Genomic DNA, 21,104 nt, shown 5'->3' with positions numbered 1-21,104 from the left:
CCAGACTCTGCCTGCTTTGGTTACACCGCTAGAATTTATGGTGGGATTGACGTGTGTGTCAGCATGTGTATGCAGCTAAGGTTACGAACAAACATTAAATGCTTCTTAAAGCTATGGCGAACCCGTAATCATCAGTGATAGAAAAGTCATCTTCAATGAATTTGTATGTCTTTGGAATATAAAGAGTAGTCTTCTCAAGGAATTTGTTATTCCAAAGTTATCCACCATTTCCATGCTAATGATTGCAGTGCAACATTATAGCTCCAGGAGCCCATAAAATGGGTCTTGGGGCTACATACTGATGATGATGATTATTATTATGATGATGATATGAATTGTATTTATTATTATTATGATGATGATGATGTGAATTGTATTTATTTTTTTATACCTGATCACCCTTTCCCATGTTAGTTAGGTAGCATAAGGTACAGATGAAGAACTGCTTCATTTGCTCACATCCACTCTTGTTGATGTGAGCAAATGCACCAAAACCAGAATCCCCCTATCCAAACCAAGGCTCTACTGCCCTTGCTCTTGTTTCTCCTGACTGCTTCAAATGCCCTGTTACAACCCATTGACAACATGTCACCTCCTGTATACCACATCACTCTTGTATGATCTGTCCCATACATACCTCACACCCTCCTGCATGTTTACACATCTGCCATATACATCCTCTTGGTCTTTCTCTTCACTTATTCTCTCCATGTGCCTAAACCATTCAGTATCCCCTCTTCAGCTCTCTCATGCACTTATCCACACACCGCATCTTGTCATCAGACATTTACTACCAGCACATCCACCCTTTTCCATACTTTTTTAAGATACAGCCCATGCCTTGTATGAGTGTAACACTGTCAATACAATTATACCATCAGACATTTTCGAAAATATTTGCTTTCACAGACCATAACCTCTCTCACCACACACTCCTCAATGAACTGAGGACCTTATCCCCCTCAACCCTATGGCTAATTCAGCTTCCATGGCCCTATTTGCAGCCAAGTCCACTCCCAGTTTTCTGAAACACTCCACTACCTCCACATTCTTTCCATTCAAACTCACACTATAGCTTATCTGTCTCTACTGCAAAACCTGATAACCTTGCCTTTATTCAAATGTATCTCAACTTTCTTCTTTCACACTCCCACTGGAGCTGCATCATTAACAAACAATAACTGGCTCACCTCCCAGGCTCACCACCCTTGACAGACTGCAGCCCTGCCCTTCTCTCTAAGACTCTAGAATCCACCTCCTTCACCACTTCATCCATAAACAGATTGAATACCATGGGAACATCACAACTTTGATGGGGACCCACCTTCACCTGGAACTATTCACCCTTGTTTCTTACTCTTTGCACTCATGGCATACTCTCTTGCTGAAAACTCCTTTCTGCTTCTAGAAGCTCCCTCCACCTATATATTTGTAACACATTCCACATAGCATATCTATGAATCCTGTCAAATGCTCTCTCTAGATCTATAAATGTAACTTTACAAAAACTTATGAACACCTGATCCACATATCCACTCCTTAGACCATGTTGTGTTTCCTCATGCCTCTACCATCTCAGTCACTGCTATCCCATCCAACTTACTGGGTACACTCAGTAAACTTATGCCTCTGTAGTTTGAAATTTTATTTTAGTTTCCCTTGTTTTTATATGCTGGCATGATAAGGCATCTCCCAATCCACAGTCAACTCATCTTGAGCCATACTTACATTGAAAATCCTAACTTATCAACCAGCACCACAGTCATCCCTTTTCTAGAGAAATTCAACTTCATTTCCATCCACTCCAGTCATGTTACCATGCTTCATCATGATTCTCTCGCTTTGTATACTTCCGCATCTCAGACTACCCATATTTGTCACCCAATCATCTACAACATTCAAGTGTGCTTCAGTAATAGTCACTTCATCTTCTTTTCATCCAATAATGATAATTAAAGTTTTGGAGGGACAAGTTAGTTGGGATTTAAGTTTGAATGGAGAAAAGTTAGAGGAAGAGAAGTGCTTTAGATATCTTGGAGTGGACTTGGCAGCGAATTGAGCCATGGAAGCGGAAGTGAGTCTTAGGATGGGGAGGAAGCAAAGGTTCTGGGAGCGATGAAGGATGTGTGGAAGAGAAAATGCTAACTTGTAGAGCAAAAATGGATATATTTGAAGGAATATTGGTTCCAATAATATTATATGTTTACGAGGCATGGGCTGTAGAAAGGGTTGAGTGGTGGAGGAGGGATGTGTTGGAAATGAAATGCTTTAAACAATATGTGGTGTGAGGTGGTTTGATCAAGTAAGTAATGAAAGGGTAAAAGAGATGTGTAGTAATTAAAAGAGTGTGGTAGAGAGAGCAGAAGAAAGTGTGTTGAAATTGTTTGGACATATGGAGAGAATGAGTGAGGAAAGGTTGGCAAAGAAGATAAATGTCTCAGAGGTGGAGGAAACAAGAAGCGGGAGATCAAATTGGAGGTTGAAGGATGGAGTGAAATAGATTTTGAGCCATCAGGGCTAGAACATTTAGGAGGAGGAGAGGTGTGCACAGAATAGAATGAATTGGAAGGATGTTTTATACTGAGGTTGGCTTGCTGTCAGTGGACTGAACCAGGGCATGTGAAACGTCTGGGATAAACCATGGAGAGATCTGTGGGGCCTGGATTTAGTTTCGGTGCATTACACACAACAGCTTTTTTATGGATGTAAGTGGATGTGACCTTTCTCCGTATGTTTCCTGGTGCTACCTTGCTGTCACCGAGGTTTTGATGCTGTTTTCTGTGGGGTGGGGTGGCATTGGGAAATGGATGAAGGCACACAAATATATGTTCTTGTGTATATATGTATATATATTTATTTATATATTTGTTTATCTATTCATAGGGGGCTAATGGGAAGGTAATAACAAGTACTAGTGATGTGAGAAGGAGATGGAGTGAATATTTTGAAGGTTTTTTTGAATGTGTTAGATGGTAAGAGTGGCAGATATAGGGTGTTTTGGTCGAGGTGGTGTGCGAAGTGAGAGGGTTAGGGAGAATGAATTGGCAAACAGAGAAGAGGTAGTGAAAGCTTTGAGGAAGATGAAAGCTGGCAAGGCGGCGGGTTTGGATGGTATTGCAGTGGAATTTATTAAAAAAGGGGGTGACTATGTTGTTGACTGATTGGTAAGGATATTTAATGTATGTATGGCTCATGGTGAAGTGCTTGAGGATTGGCGGAATGCATGCATAGTGCCATTGTACAAAGGCAAAGGGGATAAATTGAGTGTTCAAATTACAGAGGTATAAGTTTGTTGAGTATTCCTGGGAAATTATATGGGAGGGTATTGATTGAGAAATGAAATGTTTGAGGACAATATATGGTTTGAGGTAATTTAATCAAGTAGGAAATGAAAGGGTAAAAGAGTGGTTGAGAGAGCACGAAAGGGTGTGTTGAGATGGCTTGGACATATGGAGTGAAAAAGTGAGGAAAGATTGACAAAGAGGATAAATGTGTCAGAGGTGGAGGGAGCAAGAAGTGGAAGACCAAATTGGAGGTGGAAGGATGGAGTGAAAAATATTCTGAACATCTCTATCAACTCTTATCATATGCCTTCTCCAGATCCATAAATGGTACATACAAATCCATTTGCTTTTCTAAGTACTTCTCACATACATTCTTCAAAGCAAACACCTGATCCACACATCCTCTACCACTTCTGAAACCACACATCCTCTACCACTTCTGAAACCACACTGCTCTTCCCCAATCTGATGCTCTGTACATGCCTTCACCCTCTCAGTCAATACCCTCCCAAATAATTTCCCAGGAATACTCAACAAACTTATACCTCTGTAATTTGAGCACTCACTTTTATCTCCTTTGCCTTTGTACAATGGCACTATGCAAGCATTCCACCAATCCTCAGGCACCTCACCATGAGTCATACATACATTAAATAACCTTACCAACCAGTCAACAATACAGTCACCCCCTTTTTTAGTAAATTCCACTGCAATACCATCCAAACCCGCTGCCTTGCCAGCTTTTATCATCCGCAAAGCTTTTACTACCTCTTCTCTGTTTACCATATCATTTTCCCTAGCCCTCTCACTTTGTACACCACCTCGACCAAAACACCCTAATAATAATTAGGGGGCAAGTATGAAGTCTGTTGGGGATGAGAGAGCTTGGGAAGTGAGTCAGTTGTTGTTCGCTGATGATACAGCGCTGGTGGCGGATTCATGTGAGAAACTGCAGAAGCTGGTGACTGAGTTTGGTAAAGTGTGTGGAAGAAGAAAGTTAAGAGTAAATGTGAATAAGAGCAAGGTTATTAGGTACAGTAGGGTTGAGGGTCAAGTCAATTGGGAGGTGAGTTTGAATGGAGAAAAACTGGAGGAAGTGAAGTGTTTTAGATATCTGGGAGTGGATCTGGCAGCGGATGGAACCATGGAAGCGGAAGTGGATCATAGGGTGGGGGAGGGGGCGAAAATTTTGGGAGCCTTGAAAAATGTGTGGAAGTCGAGAACATTATCCCGGAAAGCAAAAATGGGTATGTTTGAAGGAATAGTAGTTCCAACAATGTTGTATGGTTGCGAGGCGTGGGCTATGGATAGAGTTGTGCGCAGGAGGATGGATGTGCTGGAAATGAGATGTTTGAGGACAATGTGTGGTGTGAGGTGGTTTGATCGAGTAAGTAACGTAAGGGTAAGAGAGATGTGTGGAAATAAAAAGAGCGTGGTTGAGAGAGCAGAAGAGGGTGTTTTGAAATGGTTTGGGCACATGGAGAGAATGAGTGAGGAAAGATTGACCAAGAGGATATATGTGTCGGAGGTGAAGGGAACGAGGAGAAGAGGGAGACCAAATTGGAGGTGGAAAGATGGAGTGAAAAGGATTTTGTGTGATCGGGGCCTGAACATGCAGGAGGGTGAAAGGAGGGCAAGGAATAGAGTGAATTGGAGCGATGTGGTATACAGGGGTTGACGTGCTGTCAGTGGATTGAATCAAGGCATGTGAAGCGTCCGGGGTAAACCATGGAAAGCTGTGTAGGTATGTATATTTGCGTGTGTGGACGTGTGTATGTACATGTGTATGGGGGGGGTTGGGCCATTTCTTTCGTCTGTTTCCTTGCGCTACCTCGCAAACGCGGGAGACAGCGACAAAGTATAAAAAAAAAAAAAAAAAAAAAAAAAAAGATTATTAATATTATTATTATTATTATTATTATTATTATTATTATTATTATTATGAATATTATTATTATTATTATTATTATTATTATTATCATTATTTAAATTGTTTAATTGCTAATTTGAGAGCTGAAACTTTTAGAAGAAACAGCTATCATAGATATTGATTAGTGGTAATGATTTTCAGCATTAACTTCAGCCAGGACTCATCACTTCTGTGTGTCTCCAGTGACCATGGAACTGTACATGTATTTGCAACAGAGGATGAGGACAAGAAGAACAAACAATCAAGGTATGTACTGTGTGATATCAATTTTCATTTTGTACTTCACTATTTTTCTTAATTGACCATATTCCTGTTTTTTGTCTTAGTAGCTGCTTTTTCGATCTTCCTTTCATTTCCTTTTCATTTAGGGTATGTATCTAAAAGCTTCTTGCTAAGCAATAGGATATTGAATTCAACCCTATTTCAGACACCAGATTTATTGCACGTGGTATTATTCTGACATCCATCCGTCTTTTCACCTTACTCCCCATCTTCCCTGGTTTTTAAACCCTCACACAGTAATCAGATCTACTTTTCAGTCACAGTTACTGCCATAGTACTCCATATTTTTGTATCATGTATGCCATCTCTTTTGTTTTACACTGTTAAGAGAGAAAGTCCCTTCATCATTTTGTTGAATATGAAGAAAGAATGATTTTAACAGTTTTATTATGCTACTCTGACCATTGAGTGTTAGATCTTTATGCTAACTAAATTCTTTGTCAAGCTATCTTCCAGACCTGTCTTGTTCATCTTTGCATGTCAAGAAAGATATTCAGAAATGGGAACGTGATAAACTTGATAGGATATCATAGAACTTGAGAATGTTTGACAAGCTATCATGTGCTGTAGCATGAGTGTGGTTAAAGGAAAGAGTAGGGCTATCAGTGGGTAAAACTCTCTTTATCTGCTCACTATATCTATTAATGAAAAAGACCTTCTGGTATGCTATCTGTCAGGGTCAATTATTTTAGCAAATGTTTAAGTGTCAGTCAGCTTTAGCAACGTGGGAATGTACATACATTAACTGCTGGATTTTGAAACATCCTTCCGTATATAGATATGTTTTTCACTGTATGGCCAAAATGCATGATATTTGTGTAAGAACAGAATAATGATCATGGCAGTGAAAGCAATCAGAAGCATGTCCTTTTACACAATTATGATTCTCTTTACTTCTTTTCACATTCTTAGTGGAACACTGCTGGTGATATGCTATAGTATTCTGAAGCTTAATATTATCATCAGTCATTGCTATACTCCTATTTCATGTCTTTCATTGCTTCCCCCTACATTAACTTGTTTGTCTCACTGTGTAAACTTATGGAAGCAGGCTTTATTCATATCATACAATTCTCACCTAAACAGACTCTATGAGCATCTGAGGGAGCACTTGATCAGTAAGGGGGTTAAAACACCATTTAACCCATAAATGAGTTGTATTTTCGTGGATTCACCCCCTTCAACCATCATCAAAGATTTAAGGCCAACAGATTTTTTTAAGAATGTGGAGATACCTTAACACTGAAATTTCTGCAACAATTGATATAAATCCAGTGAATAGTTGTAAGTTGCAGTTGAATAGTTTGTTTCCTTCAGTGCCCAAAATTTTGGAGTCATCATTGCTTGTGTTGATTCGTTATTTGTTTTATACAACAAATGTATGTATATTCTGTAATTTGTATATTTGAATATGATGTTGACAATTATTCATTCATCTTTCCACTGTCCTATATATGACAAAGCTTGATAACTACTAGTCATTGACTACGTGTATCTTTTCTTAGAAACGAAAATTAAACAAAGATGATTAGACACTTTCCAAATTCTAGTGTGATAGATAATCAACTCATACAAATACCAAAATGAAAACAAATGAAATACATATATGTAGCTTTGCTGTGCAAAGTTGGAATATTGTGATGTATTGATTTATTGCAGTATTCAAAATCAATATATCTGTACACTTGTTCTCAGTAATTAATGAAAAATAAAGGGGTATTATACAGTGTTGACTTTAGATTAATGTATTTAAATGAAAGGATCAGTGGAACTAACAAACCTATAACACCTTGTTATCAAATAAAGCATCTTCTAAAAAATTCAGTTTTATAGGGGTCTACAACAGCTATACATACTTGAAAGCATATAAAGTGACATTATGGGTGAAATCCTGGAATGGTGCTACTCAAAAAAATCTACAGAAACCCAGAGCATGGACAGGCCATGTATGTCCACTGACATTCAAAATATTTGCATGTTATCATTTATGGTAGTTAATTTCTTCAATTCTTTTTTCCTTTCCAGTATTTCTTTTTTCTGCCCCACCCACATGTGGACTGCTAACATGCTGTCCACAAACATACAACCTCTCCTTGTCCCACATAAGAGATGAGAACATGTAACTCACACATCTATTATTTGTAGCGGTAGATTTTCCTGTGGTGAGTACTGTGTGCTAGCCCTGCATTTTAGTAAATTGATAGAAGCAGCAGATAGAAATAGCAGGTAGGAACATTAGGCAGAAGCATTAGGTAGAAGTAGTACTGGTACACCACCATATTTCCGGCAACTGATGGTTCGGTACCTCCTTAAGTCCAGACAAAATTACATGAGGAAACTTGATATTACCACAGCCACCAGACTAGTTTACTGGTCGCCTCAGATGGCGTTGTGTGTAAGGGGTGCTTATTTACATTCTTTACACTTCTTTTGTTGGTGGTGTTACTGCAATTCTGTGAGATTCGTAGCATATTTTGCTTAAATTTAACCCTAGCTATGGCTTCTAAGACATATGAGAGTGTCAGTCATGGTGTCAAACTTAAACTCCAGTCCATATTGATCCAAGATAAAGTAGAACTGTTGAAAAAATGGACCATGGTGTTTCGGTGTGTAAGCTGTGTGACATCTACTGTATTGGTTCATTAACTGTTTAAGATATAAAGAAGCGCAGGGAGAAAATATTGAAATTCTTTGCAGACTGATTCCAAGAAGCAAATGACGATTAGAAAAACTACGAAAGATGGTAAGAGTACTGAGTACGAGTGAGTGATAATGGAATAGTTTCGACAGCGTTGGAATGATGGCGTGGACTTGTCAGGTAGCATGATAATGAATCAGGCTAAGTTGTTCCAAAAAGAGCTTAAATTACAACATGAGCATGACTATAGTGAAGGATGGCCTCAGAGATTCAAGAAGCATTATGGAATTTTCATGAATAAGGTGTACGGAGAAAAGCAGTCTGCAAACCACAAAGGAGCTACCGAGTATGTGGATGAATTTGCGAAACTCGTAGCTGATGAGCACCTCAGTCCTGAGCAGGTGTATGATGCAGATGAAACTGCATTATTCTGGTGATGCACACCTAGGAAAACACTAACAACAGAAGACGAATAAGACCCCACAGGATTCAAACAATCTAAGGACAAGCTTTCCATCTTAGGATGCTCAAACATTTAATATTTGTTTAATTTAAATTTCTAGCAATCCATGGTATATGCTAGACACATGGGAGATGTATAATTAGTGGGTTAGAGATTTTTTTTTTTTTTTTGCTTTGTCGCTGTCTCCGCATTAGCAAGGTAGCGCAAGGAAACAGACGAAAGAATGGCCCAACCCACCCACATACTTATGTATACACATACACGTCCACACACGCAAATATACATACCTATACATCACAACATATACATATATATATACACACACAGACATATACATATATACACATGTACATAGTTCATACTGTCTGCCTTTATTCATTCCCATCACCACCTCACCACGCATGAAATAACAACCCCCTCCCCCCCCTCATGTGTGTGAGGTAGCGCTAGGAAAAGGCCACATTCGTTAACACTCAGTCTCTAGCTGTCATGTAATAATGCACCGAAACCACAGCTCCCTTTCCACATCCAGGCCCCACAGAACTTTCCATGGTTTACCCCAGACGCTTCACATGCCCTGGCTCAATCCATTGACAGCACGTCGACCCCGGTATACTACATCGTTCCAATTCACTCTATTCCTTGCACGCCTTTCACCTTCCTGCATGTTCAGGCCTTGATCACTCAAAATCTTTTTCACTCCATCTTTCCACCTCCAATTTGTTCTCCCACTTCTCCTCGTTCCCTCCACCTCTGACACATATATCCTCTTGGTCAATCTTTCCTCACTCACTCTTTCCATGTGACCAAACCATTTCAAAACACCCTCTTCTGCTCTCTCAACCACACTCTTTTTATTACCGCACATCTCTCTTACCCAATTATTACTTAATCGATCAAACCACCTCTCTCCACATATTGTCCTCAAACACCTCATTTCCAGCACATCCACCCTCCTCCGCACAACTCTATCCATAGACCATGCCTTACAACCATATAACATTGTTGGAACCACTATTCCTTCAAACATACCCATTTTTGCTTTCTGAGATAATGTTCTCGACTTCCACACATTCTTCAACACTCCGAGAACTTTCACCCCCTTCCCCACCCTATGATTCACTTCTGCTTCCATGGTTCCATCCACTGCCAAATCCACTCCCAGATATCTAAAACACTTCACTTTCTTCAGTTTTTCTCCATTCAAACCTACCTCCCAGTTGACTTGTCTCTCAACCCTACTGTACCTAATAACCTTGCTCTTATTCACATTTACTCTCAGTTTTCTTGTTTCTTACACTTTACCAAACTCAGTCACCAGATCCTACAGTTTCTTACACTAATCAGCCACCAGCACTGTATCATCAGCGAACAACAACTGACTCACTTCCCAAGCTCTTTCATCCACAACAGACTGCATACTTGCCCCTGTTTCCAAAACTCTTGCATCCACCTCCCTAACAACTGCATCCATAAACAAATTAAACAACAATGGAGACATCACACACTCCTACTGCAAACCTACATTCACTGAGGACCAATCACTTTCCTCTCTTCCTACACGTACACATGCCTTACATCCTTGATGAAAACTTTTCACGGCTTCTAACAACTTGCCTCCCACACCATATATTCTTAATACCTTCCACAGAGCATCTCTGTCAACTCTATCACATGCCTTCTCCAGATCCATAAATGCAACATACAAATCCATTTGCTTTTCTAAGTATTTCTCACATACATTCTTCAAAGCAAACACCTGATCCACACATCCTCTACCACTTCTGAAACCACACTGCTCTTCCCCAATCTGATGCTCTGTACATGCCTTCACCCTCTCAATCAATACCCTCCCATATAATTTCCCAGGAATACTCAACAAAGTCATACCTCAGTAATTTGAGCACTCACTTTTATCCCCTTTGCCTTTGTACAATGGCACTATGCAAGCATTTCGCCAATCCTCAGGCACCTCACCATGAGTCATACATACATTAAATAACCTTACCAACCAGTCAACAATACAGTCACCCCCTTTTTTAATAAATTCCACTGCAATACCATTCAAACCTGCTGCCTTGCTGGCTTTCATCATCCGCAAAGCTTTTACTACCTCTTCTCTGTTTACCAAATCATTTTCCCTAACCCTCTCACTTTCCACACCACCTCAGACAAAACACCCTATATCTGCCACTCTATAATCAAACACATTCAACAAACCTTCAAAATACTCACTCCATCTCCTTCTCACATCACCACTACTTGTTATCACCTCCCTATTAGCCCCCTTCACTGAAGTTCCCATTTGTTCCCTTGTCTTACGTACTTTATTTACCCCCTTCCAAAACATCTTTTCATTCTCCCTAAAATTTAATGATACTTTCTCACCCCAACTCTCATTTGCCCTCTTTTTCACCTCTTGCACCCTTCTCTTGACCTCCTGCCTCTTTCTTATATACATCTCCCACTCATTTGGATTATTTCCCTGCAAAAATCGTCCAAATGCCTCTCTCTTCTCTTTCACTAATAATCTTACTTCTTCATCCCACCACTCACTACCCTTTCTAATCTGCCCACCTCCCACGCTTCTCATGCCACAAGCATCTTTTGAGCAAGCCATCACTGCTTCCCTAAATACATCCCATTCCTCCCCCACTCCCCCTACATCCTTTGTTCTCGCCTTTTTCCATTCTGTACTCAGTCTCTCCTGGTACTTCCTCAAACAAGTCTCCTTCCCAAGCTCACTTACTCACACCCCTCTTTTCACCCCAACATTCTCTCTTCTTTTCTGAAAACCTCTACAAATCTTCACCTTTGCCTCCACAAGATAATGATTAGACATCCCTCCAGTTGCACCTATCAGCATATTAACATCCAAAAGCCTCTCTTTCGCATGCCTATCAATTAACATGTAATCCAATAACGCTCTCTGGCCATCTCTCATACTTACATACGTATACTTATGTATATCTCTTTTTGAACCAGATATTCCCAATTACCAGTCCTTTTTCAGCACATAAATCTACAAGCTCTTCACCATTTCCATTTACAACTCTGAACATCCCATGTACACCAATTATTCCCTCAACTGCCACATTACTCGCCTTTGCATTCAAATCACCCATCACTATAATCCGGTCTTGTGCATCAAAACTACTAACACACTCTCAGCTACTCGCAAAACACTTGCCTCTCATGATCTTTCTTCTCATGCACCAATAATCACCCATCTCTCTCCATCCACTTTCAGTTTTACCCATATGAAGCTAGAGTTTACTTTCTTACACTCTATCACATACTTCCACCGCTCCTGTTTCAGGAGTAGTGCTACTCCTTCCCATGTTCTTGTCCTCTCAGCAACCCCTGACTTTACTCCCAAGACGTTCCCAAACCACTCTTCCTCTTTACCCTTGAGCTTCATTTCACTCAGAGCCAAAACATCCAGGTTCCTTTCTTCAAACATACTACCTATCTCTCCTTTTTTCTCATCTTGGTTACATCCACACACATTTAAACACCCCAATCTGAGCCTTCGAGGAGGATGAGCACTCCCCACATGACTCCTTCTTCTGTTTCCCCTTTTAGAAAGTTAAGATACAAGATGTGTTGATGAATTATTATTACATGACCACAGTTGGTCCTACATATTGGTTAATCCGGCAAGGCTTTGGAGCCAAGAGCGCCGGAAAATCGTTGGTGTACCTGTAGGTAGGAACATGTGCAGGAGCATTAGGTAGAAGTAGTCGGCTGGACCATTATGTAGACACATTATGGGTTGGGCCATTCTTTCATCTGTTTCCTTGCAGTACCTCACTAACGCAGGAGACAGTGACAAAGTATAATGATAAATAAATGATAAATATGATAAATAAGACTCAGTGTTGTAAATGGAAATGGTGAAGAGCTTGTAGATTTATGTGCTGATAAAGGACTGGTGATTGGGAGTACCTGGTTTAAAAAGAGAGATATACATAAGTATATGTATGTAAGTAGGAGAGATGACCCGAGAGCATTATTGGATTACGTGTTAATTGATAGGCACGCGAAAGAGAGACTTTTGGATGTTAATGTGCTGAGAGGTGCAACTGGAGGGATTTCTGATCATTATCTAGTGGAGGCGAAGGTGAAGATTTGTAGAGGTTTTCAGAAAATAAGAGAGAATGTTGGGGTGAAAAGAGTAGTGTGAGTAAGTGAGCTTGGGGAGGAGACTTGTGTGAGGAAGTACTAGGAGAGACTGAGTACAGAATGGAAAAGGTGAGAACAAAGGATGTAGGGGGAGTGGGGGAGGAATGGGATGTATTTAGGGAAGCAGTGATGGCTTGCTCAAAAGATGCTTGTGGCATGAGAAGCGTGGGAGGTGGGCAGATTAGAAAGGGTAGTGGGTGGTGGGATGAAGAAGTAAGATTATTAGTGAAAGAGAAGAGAGAGGCATTTGGATGATTTTTGCAGGGAAATAATGCAATTTAGTGGGAGATGTATAAAAGAAAGAGGCAGGAGGTCAAGAGAAAGGTGCGAGAGGTGAAAAAGAGGGCAAATGAGAGTTGGGGTGAGAGAGTATCATTAAATTTTAGGGAGAATGAAAAGATGTTTTGGAAGGAGGTAAAGAAAGTGCATAAGATAAGGGAATAAATGGGAACTTCAGTGAAGGGGGCTAATGGGGAGGTGATAACAAGCAGTGGTGATGTGAGAAGGAGATGGAGTAAGTATCTTGAAGGTTTGTTGAAAGTGTTTGATTATAGAGTGGCAGATGTATGGTGTTTTGTTTGAGGTGGTGTGGAAAGTGAGAAGGTTAGGGAAAATGATTTGGTAAACAGAGAAGAGGTAGTAAAAGCTTTGCGGATAATGAAAGCCGGCAAGGCAGCGGGTTTGGATGGTATTGCAGTGGAATTTATTAAAAAAGGGGGTGACTGTATTGTTGACTGGTTGGTAAGGTTATTTAATGTATGTATGACCCATTGTGAGGTGCCTGAGGATTGGTGGAATGCTTGCACAGTGCCATTGTACAAAGACAAAGGGGATAAAAGTGAGTGCTCAAATTACAGAGGTATAAGTTTGCTGAGTATTCCTGGGAAATTATATGGGAGGGTATTGATTGAGAGGGTGAAGGCATGTACAGAGCATCAGATTGGGGAAGAGCAGTGTGGTTTCAGAAGTGGTAGAGGATGTGTGGATCAGGTGTTTGTTTTGAAGAATGTATGTGAGAAATACTTAGAAAAGCAAATGGATTTGTATGTTGCATTTATGGATCTAGAGAAGGCATATGATAGAGTTGATAGAGATGCTCTGTGGAAGGTATTAAGAATATATTGTGTGGGAGGCAAGTTGTTAGAAGCAGTGAAAAGTTTTTATCGAGGATGTAAGGCATGTGTACATGTAGGAAGAGAGGAAAGTGATTGGTTCTCAGTGAATGTAGGTTTGCGGCAGGGGTGTGTGATGTCTCCATTGTTGTTTAATTTGTTTATGGATGGGGTTGTTAGGGAGGTGAATGCAAGAGTTTTGCAAAGAGGGGCAAGTATGCAATCTGTTGTGGATGAGAGAGCTTGGGAAGTGAGTCAGTTGTTGTTCGCTGATGATACAGCGCTGGTGGCTGATTCATGTGAGAAACTGCAGAAGCTGGTGACCGAGTTTGGTAAAGTGTGTGAAAGAAGAAAGCTGAGAGTAAATGTGAATAAGAGCAAGGTTATTAGATACAGTAGGGTTGGGAGACAAGTCAATTGGGAGGTAAGTTTGAATGGAGAAAAACTGGAGGAAGTGAAGTGTTTTAGATATCTGGGAGTGGATTTGGCAGTGGATGTAACTATGGAAGCGCAAGTGGATCATAGGGTGGGGGAGGGGGTGAAAGTTCTGTGAGTGTTGAAGAATGTGTGGAAGTTGAGAACATTATCTCAGAAAGGAAAAATGGGTATGTTTGAAGGAATAGTGGTTCCAACAATGTTATATGGTTGCGAAGCGTGGGCTATGGATAGAGTTGTGTGGAGGAGGATGGATGTGCTGGAAATGAGGTGTTTGAGGACAATATGTGGAGTGAGGTGGTTTGATCGAGTAAGTAATAAAAGGGTAAGAGAGATGTGTGGTAATGAAAAAAGTGTGGTTGAGAGAGCAGAAGAGGGTGTCTTGAAATGGTTTGGTCACATGGAGAGAATGAGTGAGGAAAGATTGACCAAGAGGATATATGTGTCAGAGGTGGAGGGAATGAGGAGAAGTGGGAGACCAAATTGGAAGTGGAAAGATGGAGTGAAAAAGATTTTGAGTGATCGGGGCCTGAACATGCAGGAGGATGAAAGGCATGCAAAGGAATAGAGTGAATTGGAACGATGTGGTATACCGGGGTCGACATGCTGTAAGTGGATTGAACCAGGGCATGTGAAGCGTCTGGGGTAAACCATGGAAAGTTCTGTGGGGCCTGGATGTGGAAAGGGAGCTGTGGTTTCGGTGCATTATTACATGACAGCTAGAGACTGAGTGTGAATGAATGGGGCCTTTGTTGTCTTTTCCTAGCACTATCTCATGCACATGAGGGGGGAGGGGGTTGTTATTTCATGTGTGGCGGGGTGGCAATGGGAATGAATAAAGGCGGACAGTATGAATTATGTACATGTGTATGTATGTTTATGTCTGTGTGTGTATATATATATATATATGTATATGTTGAGATGTATAGGTATGTATGTTTGTGTGTGTGGACGTGTAAGTATATACATGTGTATGTGGGTGGGTTGGGCCATTCTTTCGTCTGTTTGCCTGCGCTACCTTGCTAACGCGGGAGACAGTGACAAAGCAAAATGAAAAATAAAATAAAAACTCAGAATTTTTTTTAAACTCCATCTCCAGGTGGAATTGCTCTTATATGCTCATAATGCTGAGTCCATATTTGAGTAATGAAGGTTTTGAAGGATGAACAACTATTTCCATAATGTTAGCAAAGTCCTGTAAGCATTTGCATATTTTCCCAGCCATCTCTCTCTCTCTCTCTCTCTCTCTCTCTCTCTCTCTCTCTCTCTCTCTCTCTCTCAGTAGCAGACTCAAGGCACAGACAGCAGTTATTGCCCAGTGAATGTAGGAGGGTAATGGCATTTTGCCATCTCGCTCCAGGCATTCATGTTATATCCCTGGGTAGGATGCTGTATAAAAGGTCATTTTGTTCGAGTAATGAGCATCTACTAACCCCATATGTCATACTGGTCATAGGGGTTGAATTCTCATGGATACATCTCATTTTCAGTGGTTATTATTATTACATCCAGTTGCAAGGAAATGATGGACTCCCTTGGAGTGAGAAGTTCTTTAATGAGATTTTACTCCCTTTTGTCAACAGATGGTGATACAGCCTTGCCAAAGGTGACTTTTCACTTACAACATAACCACAAGCAGATGGAATCCGGTAATTCCTTTAGCACTGTTTTAACCTCCCACTGAGCATGTGCTCTCACAGCTGCCCATAGGGTTTTGCCAAAATTAGAGAAAGTGTTTTCAGTTTTCTTTTTGCCTGCTTCAGTAGGTAATAACCATGTCAGTTTATAGAATTCTTCATCACTTGTTTTATGTGTTGTCCTTTTGTTTTTAAAGTTCAAAAGTATATAGGCATCAACAGCAGAAATGATTAGAGAAAATTCTCTATGCATCATTTACCCTGACTGTGGAAAAATTGTGTCTGCTATACAGTATCCATTTTCCATTAGTGGAAAAATTAGTGGATTAGTAGAAAAAAGTTTTCTTGAAGAATTATCATGGACAAGACATGAATCAAGATTATTTTGTTCACTCCAAAAAGTAAAAGCCAGTCTTTCCTCAACATTTTTGTTCACTTCAAAAAAGTAAGAGCCAGTCTTTTTTCAACAGCTTAGCATCAGCATCTTTCCTGCCTAAATACTTCAGCAGCAAGTGGAGTTTTTGTAAGTTTGAAGTACCTGGTGGATCTCAGTGTATATGTGCCTTTGGTCCTACTAGCAACTCTGTCATAGGTAAGTAACAGCTACTCTGATCACAGTATTAGATAATTTGAATATGTTTTAAGTAGTATCAAGACATTTTTTAATGTGCCCACTCATCATACCATCACAAGGTACAATCAGAGATAGTTCCTTTAACGGAGTTCCCACAATCAGTGAAATCGTGGAAAATACATAGAAATAAAAGGTTTCATGGAAATGTTTCCAGAAATTGTGAAAATATACTGTTTATGGAAAAATCAGGGAAATTTATGAATGAGATGTCATCTTAAGTCTTATATGGATAATCATTAGATTGTCATGCAGTAAGTTCAGTGATATCATGACTTGACTGTTTTTCTTCCTTCTATTGAACTGAGATGTTGTACATAAGATTATGTCTGAAAATTAATATGGTGACAATTTTTCTTCCTTTAATTGAACTGAGATTTTGGACTTCAGATTATATCTGGAGAATTATTATGGTCATCTTGTGTGTATTTATCCCATTTAAAATCATATCTGGAGAATTGGTATAGTAATTTTGTGTAGATTTATCCCTCTGAGACTCAGCCCACATAATATATGCATGATGATGATAACTTAGTGGAACAAGCTTTTTTAGTGATGTAACCTAGTAATATTATTCTAAGTTACATTATCTATTTAACAGAACATCCATCTTATTAAACCATTACATATGCTTCCCTTTAACAGTATTTACTCTAGGAATTTACATTACATTTATGCAACACAATTATAATCACATATATTTTATTTTGATACCCACATGTTTTCATACAACTAAAAACATACTGAAATGCATACAGTAATCATTGCTTCAAAGATTTTTTTTTAATGTTTTGGAAAAATGCTGAAGAGTATGTAACGTGACTTAAAGAAGTTAAGGACAACCCTAACCAGGCTTATTGCATATTATGCAAGAAATCATATGATATGGGAAATATGGATGTTGGTGCTATCAAAAGTCTTATGAATGGGAAGACACACAAACTATTGACCCACGCAGCCTCTTTGTTTTCACCAAAGATCATTGGCCTCTTTTGTGCACTGAAGACAGACAAATCATATAATGATCATGTGCTGTTTGGTACATCAAACATTAGTTCTTCCTTTCCAGCTGCAAAGAGTGCAACAGCTCTGCCTATGCAAGGATCCTTCAGAACTACTGTTCTCAGACTTGACATCTTAAGGTAGAAGTTACCTGGATGCTGATTGTTTCAATGTATTATTACTTAGATATTCATGTGTGGATGTTTCCAGATTAGTAAAATTGCTGGGAACTTTTCTTGCTATGCACTGTATTGCTATATCCAGGACCAGTTTGTTGACAAGATTAAAGTTGCAAAGTTTAATTTTGTAGCCTTTGGTGAATGCATGAGTAGCATTTTTTGGAATGAACAGATAAACCTAATTATCAGATACTGGGACTATGAAACAAGTCAGATAGCCTCTAAGGTGTGTCAGATCTGAACTCCTTGATTGTGTTAACGTTGAAAGTCTAATTAAGCACTTTAAGTACGATACATCCTCTCCGTATCCAAAGTGATTAGTACAAATATCAGTGGATTGGCCAATTACTGAAAGGACTACATGGATATGCGGCAAGAGAGGAAGACACAGAAGTTCCTTCAGCTTCTCAGTATTGAAAATTGTAGGCTTCAAATTGTCCATGGAAGCCTTCAGAAAGAAGCTACTACAACTAGAACTAGGCTGGAACAGTTAATGGGATGTGATTTTTTTTAAAGGTAACAGGAAGCTTCCTCTCCAAGGAAATGTCAAAGTATATAAAGGATTCAAGCAGCAACAGACCTCTGGTTCTACTCAAGTCTGTTTGTGATTGTGTAGAACAGAAACTCTGAGATAGGTGTTGTAAAAGTAGAAAAATGTATACATAATTTAAAGGTTGTTTAGTTTGTGGAAAAGACCAGAATTTCAGAGATGTGCAGTTAAAGAAGAAAAGCATATACATGATTTAAAGAGAAATACCAATAGCTTAGCATATTCTTATAATGTACCCTGTAGTGAAAAATACATTGCCTTTTTAATCAAGTTCATATAAGGCTGTTAAAATAGCATGCAGGGATGCAGTAAATGAAACAGAGATGGAATTCTTTATTTGTACTACCTGGTAATTGAGGGTCTTTCTTGTCAAGATGCAACACAGACAGATGCACCTATCTTTCCATTCACGTGAGAGTTCTTGAAAGAGTTCTTGCAAAACTTGATGCATCACTACATAAAGAATGATGTTCTGCAGAAAGCAGACACTAATCTGAAGAGGCTAGCCAGACTGGATCCTTGAGATCGGAAGTATCATTGCAAATTCTCCCAGAAAAGGTAATTAACCTTTGCAAAAAAATTATGAAAGAAATACCATAATATCTTACATCATATAGTATTGAAGAAAGTACCCATAAAACGAGTATATTCTCCTCCATATGTGTGTGGTGGGGTGTTGGACCGATAAATAGCAAACCTTGGTGATAACAAGGACCAACATTATTTATGTAATGAGATTTTTTATTTTTTCTTTATAGTGAATGACGAACACCTGAACACATTACATCCTTAATCATTTTTAGCAAGGCTTGATATCATGCATCCCATTAGTATTGTCACAGTTGTATGTATTTTTTGTTCTTTAAACATTATTCATACGTTAAAAATTTACTCTGACAGGTCATTATTTCTGACTATCTGTATCTTTGACACCTGTAATCTTCTGTATCAATGTCTGTCTATCTTTATATCTGTTTATCTGTTTATTTATCTATCTGTCTATCTATCTGTCTATCTATATTTGTTCCTAACTGGAACTCCCTCAAGGGGATGGCTGCAGCAATAGACTTTCCATAACTAGTGAACTCCAGTGCTGCTTATTAGCCTTTAGCGTCTCAACCTTAACAGGCCACTGGCAGAGAGCACCTCTAGTGCAGTGTTTGCAGAGTTTTTTCCTTTTGCAATTAGTTAATGTGTGGTGCTCAAGCTAACTACTGTGCAAGGAACAAAGGGGGTACTAACTCAGTGTAGATAGTGAAAAAATTGTTAGTTGGAGATGTGTGGGTCAACAAGAGGAAGGCAACAGGTCAGACTGTGGATAGCAAAGGCAGAAGGAAGGAGAGACATTGGTACCTTACCTTACCTTATCCTTGGACTCACAGTTCACCCCCCAGCACCGCACACCATCCAATGTGGCCTGACGGACCGGAGTAGCAGGCTTACCCTGCCAAGACCCCTACTCCCCCGTCATGCCAAACTGCCATCGGGAACTGGTACCCACCATGATAGCCTATGGGGCACAACCAGACCACACCCCCCATGAACACACAAGGGAGGAACTCCCACACCAGCTCAAGGGCAGACACTGGATGTTACAGGCAGGCTACATACTTTAACATGTGCTCTTGGACCACATCCTGTAAAGGGAATGGGTCCAGGTTGGGCTTTTGCAGAGCACACCTCTAGGTCCTAGTAAGAAAGACCTATCCCCTCCAAGAGCATTTGCACTCTCTTGACACAATGTGCTTCGCCAGTTCAAGGTGGCTGATGTTACAGGCACGGTGTCTTTGCCGGTTAGATCCCATGTGCCCTGAAGGACGTCTAGGGTGCCATGATAGCTGCTCTTATGTTGGTGTGCATCTGAGAGCGCATAGCAAACACTAGAGACTTGTTATCTATAATACAAGTCTCTAACCCTTTGAAAGCCACGATGTCTGGCTTCCAAAAGGACCCTGCAGTAAGGATACAAGGCTTACAGATTACATCGTAACTTACCAGCTGGATAGAAAGGCGCTGATGCTATCATGTGTTTTTACTCAACCCCCGTGGGTACGTGGTGCATACCTGGGTAGTATCCCCAAGTGCACCAGGCTTTTGACAAGTGTCACAGAAGCCGGAGATCATGGGTTGGCCTATAGCAGCCCTGGCAGGGGTAGGTAGTGTGCTTGTCCTCACTTGGATGGCCTTAACATAGTCTCTGTGAGAAGATATATTCTATTGGATCCAAGTTAAAGTATCCTAGATCTTTAATTGACTCTGTGAGAAGATATATTCTATTGGATCCAAGTTAAAGTATCCTAGATCTTTCATTGATAAATCCCTTAAGTTGGAAAAGAAATCATTTTATGGAGTTGAACCCAAACCTCCTTTGACACCAAGAACCTTTTAGTTCTCCCTTTTAATAATGATTTTACTCTGCTTCCCATGTTGCTTAAATCCTTTAATGTAAATGTTGCCATCAGCAACAACAATACTATAAAGAATATCTTAATCAGGAACTCACCAGAAAGTTCTGCAGGATGCTTCTATAGCAGGGTTCCCATGCCACCGGGAAAACGGGAAAAACCCGGGAATTTTATTTGAGGTGCTCCCGGCCGGGAAAAGGCCTGGAAAACGTGTAAAATTGAAAATATCCGGGAAAAACCCTTGAAACGGAAGTTAGGAAAAGGTTGCTTCCCTTGGGCCTCATTCGTCCCTCACTTTCGTACCCTGAATATACTTTATTGCTACATTGCGGCTTTTTTGTGGGGCAAGTTGTATGGTACGAATTGAACTG

At 40.0% G+C, this 21,104-nt stretch overlaps 1 protein-coding gene across 2 annotated transcripts in view; it reads left to right on the top strand.

The window, feature by feature from the left end:
- The window catches only part of LOC139766668 (WD repeat domain phosphoinositide-interacting protein 3), a 105,413-nt gene that overhangs the window by 37,354 nt on the left and 46,955 nt on the right, over nucleotides 1-21,104 (top strand). For both annotated transcript variants that reach the window (XR_011716935.1, XM_071695568.1), the window contains exons 6-7: nucleotides 5,356-5,460; nucleotides 16,437-16,558. Coding sequence is in view for 1 of the 2 variants with exons in the window: in XM_071695568.1 (XP_071551669.1) it covers nucleotides 5,356-5,460; nucleotides 16,437-16,558 (227 nt within the window). In the remaining variant the exon portion in view is untranslated. The remainder of the gene's footprint in view (nucleotides 1-5,355; nucleotides 5,461-16,436; nucleotides 16,559-21,104) is intronic.

Source organism: Panulirus ornatus, chromosome 58, assembly GCF_036320965.1.
Source record: "Panulirus ornatus isolate Po-2019 chromosome 58, ASM3632096v1, whole genome shotgun sequence".
Taxonomy (NCBI): Eukaryota; Metazoa; Arthropoda; class Malacostraca; order Decapoda; family Palinuridae; genus Panulirus; species Panulirus ornatus.
Note: the sequence above shows the minus strand (reverse complement) of the source record. Positions and strands in the feature narration are given on the sequence as shown.